Below are 6,914 nucleotides of genomic sequence, written 5' to 3'. Positions count from 1 at the left end.
CCCGGGACAGCAGGTCAACACCACCCCATCCTGGAGGGCCCTGGACAGCAGGCCAACACCACCCCATCCTGGAGAGCCCTGGACAGCAGGTCAACACCACCCCATCCTGGAGGGCCCTGGACAGCAGGTCAAAGTCACCCCATCCTGGAGAGCCCTGGACAGCAGGTCAACACCACCCCATCCTGGAGGGCTCTGGGGCAGCAGGTCAACACCACCCCATCCTGGAGGGCCCTGGACAGCAGGCCAACACCACCATCCTGGAGGGCCCCGGGACAGCAGGTCAACACCACCCCTCCTGGAGGGCCCCGGGACAGCAGGCCAACACCACCCCATCCTGGAGGGCCCTGGACAGCAGGTCAAAGTCACCCCATCCTGGAGAGCCCTGGACAGCAGGCCAACACCACCCCATCCTGGAGGGCCCTGGACAGCAGGTCAACACCACCCCATCCTGGAGGGCCCCAGGTCAGCAGGCCAACACCACCCATCCTGGAGGGCCCCAGTCAGCAGGTCAACACCACCCCATCCTGGAGGGCCCTGGACAGCAGGCCAACACCACCCCATCCTGGAGGGCCCTGGACAGCAGGTCAACACCACCCCATCCTGGAGGGCCCTGGACAGCAGGTCAACACCACCCCATCCTGGAGGGCCCCGGGACAGCAGGTCAACACCACCCCATCCTGGAGGGCCCCGGGACAGCAGGTCAAAGTCACCCCATTCTGGAGGGCCCCGGGACAGCAGGTCAAAGTCACCCCATCCTGGAGGGCCCCAGTCAGCAGGTCAACACCACCCCATCCTGGAGGGCCCCAGTCAGCAGGCCAACACCACCCATCCTGGAGGGCCCCAGGTCAGCAGGTCAAAGTCACCTTCCTGGAGGTGCCTCAGGGCCACTCTGGCACCAGTGTTGGATCAGCAGAGCCACGGGGGAGGTGGAAAGCGTTGGTGGCTCCAGTAGCAGTGACTCACTGTGAAGGGCTGTTGGGTGGCTGTGGTCCTTGGCCTGGTGACTGGGGGAAATAAACACTGGGGATCAAGGGAGGAGTGACGGCCAAATTGAGAGATGGAGCCTGCCACTCGAACACGGCAGCCATGGCCCCCACTCCAGCTCAGGTGGCCGGGCCCCTCTCAGGTAGGCTGGACACACGTTCTCTCCTGCACCTATGACACACCCACAAGCCCCTTCTCGCAGGACGCGGCCTGAGACCCTGGCTATGGAGGCTGGGCCAATGGTTCCATGAGGGGGACCCCAGGCAGGGCAAGACCCCAAGGACCCTGTCCCAGCACCCCGAGTGCCCAGACCCAGAGGACACGCCTGTGGATGCTGGGCTGTGCCAGGGTACAGGACCTGCCCGTCTAAGAACGCGGAGACGGGGAGGGCGGGGCCAAGGTGGCCCCCACAGCGGTGGAAAGGCCTATTCTCTAGACATGGGCTGGTCCCAGGACTAAAGTGGGGAGGGGCGGCACCTCTGCAGAGGGTCCCTGCTTTGCCCTGACCTCCTCTAAGAGAGGGTTGGGACCCATCCTGCAGGGCTGTGCGGCTGGGGTGGCGCTCAGGCAGGACCGCTTGGCATCCGGGTTCAAACGGAGGCTCCCCGCTGGGGCTGATCTGCAGCCCCTCGGCTTGGCCAGCTTCTCCTGGCTACCAGGTGCCCAGATAGGACCGGGGCCTCCTGAGCACCTCCAGACTGGGGAGAACCAGGAACCAGGGCACCCCCAGAGGTGATCCGGCCTTTGAGCCCCAGGTCTCCAGGGGGCCTCCGGCAAGGGGCCAGGGGCAAGGGCTGCTCTGAGTAGACTGTGGTGACCAGCCTGGGCGTGAGGAAGGGAGTGTGCAGAGCCGGCCCTGGGGCCAGGAGGCCGTGCTGAGAGTGGGGACGCAGCCTTTCTCATCCTCTGAGGTTCTTCAGCTTGGGGACCAGAGGCTCCATGACCTTCCAAAAGGGTCTGCTGTTGTCAGGGTGTGGAAAGTCTCCACAGGACTCTGGCTACCCAAGGTGGTCGCACTCTGGGGGGGAGTCCAGCCAGCCTGGATAGATCCTGGCCCTTCCCAGCTCCCCACTAGGCTGACCTGGACCTGGTCCCACTTAGGCCAGCAGGCCAGGTGGCCGCAAGGCTGACTGCAGCTCCTGACTCTGGGCTGGTTTCTGCCTGGGGCAGGGGGCTTCAGAGACAGCCAGGGAGCTGAGTTGGGGCCCCTCCCGAGCGTCAGGGAGGTGGGGGTGGGGTCTGAACCCACCCAGTCTGCAGCTGGAGGTGGCCCTCCTCCCAGCGCATGGCCCTCAAGGGCCATCTGAATGTGTACCGGAAGCTCCAACTCCACCAGCGTGGGCATTCTGGTAAAGGGTAGCCTTGAGGGACTGTCTGCTCAGGATCCTGGCTATGTGACCTGGCCCTCGCAGAGGCCAAGGGCTCCTGGGATTCTGAAATGGAAGCTGGTCACCAGTGGGGCCTGGAGAAGGGAAAGCCTGGGTCCCCACTGGGCCTCTGTGCTCAGAGACCCCCCATCAACAAGCAGAGCTGAGTCCCTGGTCCATGCTTTGAAGCCATGAAAGACCGCCACAGGCCTGTTTTGAAGCCCTCTGGCCCAGGAGGGCCTCCTGACAGTCCCCAGCGGGCAGGCGGAACCCACCACCCTGTCAGAGACTGAAGGGAAAGGACACCAGGGAGGTGGCTGCAAAGCCCTCACCAGCAGCTGGGGACAGAAAACCCTGGCCAGCATCTTTGGCACAGGCAGGAGGAAAGGGCAGAGGTCCTGGCTTTCCTGCCCAACAACTCAGTGGACTGAAGGGTCAAGAGATGGGAGCGAGGAAAGAGAGGGACTTGGGAGGCCAGGGCCAGAGGAGCCAGAGGCCCTGGGCAGCCATGCCCCTCAGCAAGGGACCCAGTAGCCCGGGCTGCATCGGCCCCTCCCCCACCCCAGACCCCCTGGAACTCCCCACCTCGGAACTGCTTCAGGGGCCACCCTGCATCACAAAGGACCCCAGGAAGTTGCTCAGTGTGACCTCCCAGCGTGGCCCCACCTGACCTGCCTTCCTCCACCTGAGCCCACCTGCTTGGCCTGACTCACCCCAGCCCTGGGTGTCCCTGTGCCACTCCGAGTAGAAAGGTGAGGTGCTGTGTGTGTGCCCTGTGGCTGGCTTCCTGGGCAGCACCTTGAAGGCCCCTCCCTGTGCCAGCCCAGTTCATGCAGGACAGGCGGGCACTTCCTGTAGGGCTCCACCTGGGCAGCGGCCCCTCTGGCACAGACAGCCTTGCCAGAGGCCCCGTGTCCCCCCATGTGCAGTGGAGGGCCTGGAGCAGGCCACGTGCGGTGGGAGTGAGAGCAGGTCAGACTGCAGGACAGAGGCCAGGATGGGGCTGGGCAGGGCACCGGGTGGCTTCTGCAGCAGGGGACAGGCTGGTTTGGAGGCAGCAGAGACCTCAGAGGAACTCCAGAGGGCCTGGGCACATCGGCACCAAGGTTCTGGCTCAGCCCAGGGGAGGCGCCAGGCAGCACTGGATTTGGGATCCCTGTGGATCGGGGGAGGCTCAGGTGGAACCCAGAGCCAGGAGACTGAGGGGTGCCAGATAAGCTGGCCGTGCAGCCCTCCTGGGGACTGACCTGCATTTCTAAGCCACCCCCCAAGTTGGGCCATTCAGCAGGTGATGCTCAGGTAGGATAAGAGACACATGTGAGCCCCCAGTGAGTCAGGACGGGGACTCGGGCACAGCCCAGGAGTGTCCTGAGTAAGAATGCTGAACCCAAGCACTGGTCAGTCTCATTGGCGCCCACGACTGGGCACATCTTCCTCATCTGTCCCGAAGGCTCCCGCCTTCCTGTGGGGTCAGGCTGGGGCACCGCACGTGGGGCGTGGTCCTGCTCGACGGCTGTGGCCTGAAGCACAGGAAGGCAGCCCCTGCTCCCAGGGACCCCAGCAGGGGCAGCCAGGGATGCGCTCACCCCCACTCCCCACGCACACTCAGGCACAGCCCAGCAAACACACACATGCACTCACACCTGCACACACACACTCACATGCCCACAGGAGCACAGACAGACCTGGAAGCCCTCAGAGTACTGTCCCTGTCCCTGCTTGCCAGCCCTCTGTCCTGCCCACAGCAGCAACCTGTCCCCAGTTCTGTCTGTCCTCACTGCTGCCCGCTATCTGCCTGGCTCAAGAAGGTGCCCTCTGTACTGACAAGATGGGGGACATGACCAGAGTGGCACCCAGCCAGATGGCTGCTGGGGCTGGGCTTCAAGGCTGTCTGGCCCTGTGGTCCTTCCCTGGCCTGTGTGGTCACCACTGGTGCTGATCATTTATGCCCTCTTCTCATGCTCCTGGGCTCCAACAGGAAACACGGACAGAAAGCCCAGTGGTGAGAGCCACCTCCCTGACCCAGCACCCAGGATCAGAGTACCAGGGTGCCCCGGGCACAAACAGCCCTGCAGGCTCCGTGGCAGAGGCCCCTCAGGAATGCAGGAGCTGAGCCCCCAGTCTGGAGTGCAGATCCCAAGCTGTGAACAGCAAGGGTCCAGCCCCTGCCCGCCAGAGGGGCCCAGAGAGAAGCTGACCTTGAGAGGAAGCTGCCACCATGGCCAGCTGGTGGGACCTTCCCTACCACAGGTGCCCCCTACCCTGGGCACTCGGAGGCTGCAGTCTTTGGCTAGTGCAAGAGCCCAGAGACCCAAAAACAGGAAGTGACCATCCCCCAGCCAGCAGAGGACAGGGCTTTGGAGCTGCCCTTGGCCACCTCTCCCTGCCCTTGGCCGGGGGTGCTCAGCTGTGCGCTCTCCTGTCCAGAACTTTGCTGATGGGGAAGTCGGAAAGCCCAATGGGGATGGAGAGAGCCAGCCCACCCGCGCAGAAGCGCAGAGGCTTCCTAGAGTGGGCGCTGCTGCTGCTGGTGACAGCAGCCCTGGTGGTCCTGGGCATCCTCTACAGCAGAGGTGAGTGAGGACGCTGCCCCCCACCACCCACCCCGCCCCACAGGCCTGCTTGCCCCCAGTGGGGCCTGAGGGGCAGCCCAGGTCCCAGAGGCCCTCAGAGTCCTACCGCCGGCAACAGAGAGGGTCCCAGAGGGACGCTGCCCTCTGGGGAGCCAGTAGCCCCTTTCAGAAAGCTCTGCGTCACAGCTGCTCCTGTGGGCTCTGCAGGCTCTGCCTCCGCCCCCTCTGCCTCTGCAGGACTTCTGGATGCCAAAGGCAGGCCCCTGCCCCATCCCGCAGGCCCCCTCCCAGGCCTTGGCCAGCAGCCCGCAGAGCACAGCTGCAGTTCCCGGCCAGCCCAGCAGGAGGAGCCCGGGCTCCTGAGCTGGGTCCCACCCCTGCGAGGCTCTGCTCACCTGGCCGCCTTCCTCAGTGCCAGCATCCACCCCTGCCCTGCCAGAGGCCCCAGCTGTAGTCCCTGGGCCCAGTGGCTTCTGAGACAGAGTCTGCTAATCGCAGGACAGTGGGAGGGGCCATTCTGGGTACCCACGGAGATGGAGGTGTGGCCAGGACTGCCCTCAGGGACCCTGAGCTGCCCTGGTGCCCCTTCTCCTTTGCTCTCCCCACAACCACCCACGTAGAGGAACCAGAATGCTCCTCTTCAGGTGGAGTGGGGTGAACGCCCAGGCACCGGGCAGCCCTGGCTTTGAGGGGAACCCAGCTTCAGCGTGCAAGGGGCCCCTCTCCTGCCTCTGCGGGAGCCCACCCTGCAAGAGAAGAGGCCCTCACTCCCCCTTGCAGTGTGGGGTCCTCGGTGAGCTCTCTGCCTCCTCCCGCCTTCACACCTCTGCCCCATTTCTTGCCCACCTCTCCCTCCCCTCCTGCATACTGAGCTCTTGGACAATTGGGCTCTCCCTGGCCCTCCGGGGCCTGCAGCCTTGGGCTCCTCAGCTGTGACCCCCCAGGAATGACCCAGGCTAACCTTGGCCTCAGTCCCGGATGAGGGGGCAGGAGCTTCTACATGCAGCCTGTTCATTGATCGTTTCCAAGAGTTCTTTCTCATTTCCATGTTCTTTCTTGATGTGTGAGTGATTTAGATTTATTTCCTTAAATCTAGATTTAAATTATTGCCGGTTTCTGGCTTACTTGTGCTGTTGCCAGAAGCCCCGGTTCGAGCTGTTCTTGGTGAGGTTCTCTGGTGCTTGCTGGGGCTGGCCGGGGGGCTGACTCTGGCTCCGTCCCCACAGTGCAGGTGCCCTGGTGGGACACGCAGCCCTGATGCTGCTGGAAGTGCTCCTCCGTGGCCGCGTGGTCAGCAACTCCTGCAGGCCTTGTCTTCTTCATTCTCTTGATCTTCAGTCATCGAGGGGTGTGCGTGTGTGTGCGCGTGCACGTGTGTACGCAAACAGTGGTGTCAGTTTCTTGTATCCATTTATCCACCTTAGATGTTTAGGGCTGTATTATCACATGGGCACAGACTTAGATAAAACCAAAGCTTGGCTTTATAAGTATGAGGCAGGTTTCACATGTAGATATACGTAGAGAATCCTCTATCTTCCACGAACACCGTGCCCAGGGGGTCTGAGCGCCGCTCTTTGCCCTGAGTTCTTTGGTCTCCGTCCTCCTGCCTGAGTAAACATGCAGTGCTCAGTGGAATTGCTCAGTGGAATCGCTTGGTCTATCCTTTCCATTCTTTTCCCTTGAAACTTCATGGGCTTTGCCTCCCAGGTGCCCCTGGCAGAGGTGGGTGGTGGGTTTGATCTTTGTCTTCTCCCTGTCTGCATTCGCACTCAGTACCACAGCGCCCCCTCTCTGCGATTCCCCGCAGCACCACAGCGCCCCCTGTCTGCGGTTCCCTGTCAGCACCACAGCGCCCCCTCTCTGCGGTGTTCTCCTGCCTGCCTTTGCTCTTCTCCCACCTTTTGGATTGCTCTATCACAATTCACTCCGTGTTCCCTCAACTCACTTGGAACTTTTATATTTCTGTCCTTTGGATGGTTATCTTCGATTC

At 62.9% G+C, this 6,914-nt stretch overlaps 1 protein-coding gene across 1 annotated transcript in view; it reads left to right on the top strand.

Moving 5' to 3' along the window:
• The first annotated feature begins 274 nt into the window (after positions 1–274).
• Mmel1 (membrane metalloendopeptidase like 1) overlaps positions 275–6,914 on the top strand; it is a 31,211-nt gene continuing 24,571 nt past the window's right edge. The window contains exon 1 of the mRNA XM_078025060.1: positions 275–4,924. Coding sequence (XP_077881186.1) covers positions 4,570–4,924 — 355 coding nt within the window. The 5' untranslated portion in view covers positions 275–4,569. The remainder of the gene's footprint in view (positions 4,925–6,914) is intronic.

Source organism: Ictidomys tridecemlineatus, chromosome 11, assembly GCF_052094955.1.
Source record: "Ictidomys tridecemlineatus isolate mIctTri1 chromosome 11, mIctTri1.hap1, whole genome shotgun sequence".
NCBI classification, from domain to species: Eukaryota; Metazoa; Chordata; class Mammalia; order Rodentia; family Sciuridae; genus Ictidomys; species Ictidomys tridecemlineatus.
The sequence above is the reverse complement of the archived record's forward strand: the minus strand, read 5'-3'. Positions and strand labels throughout refer to the sequence as shown.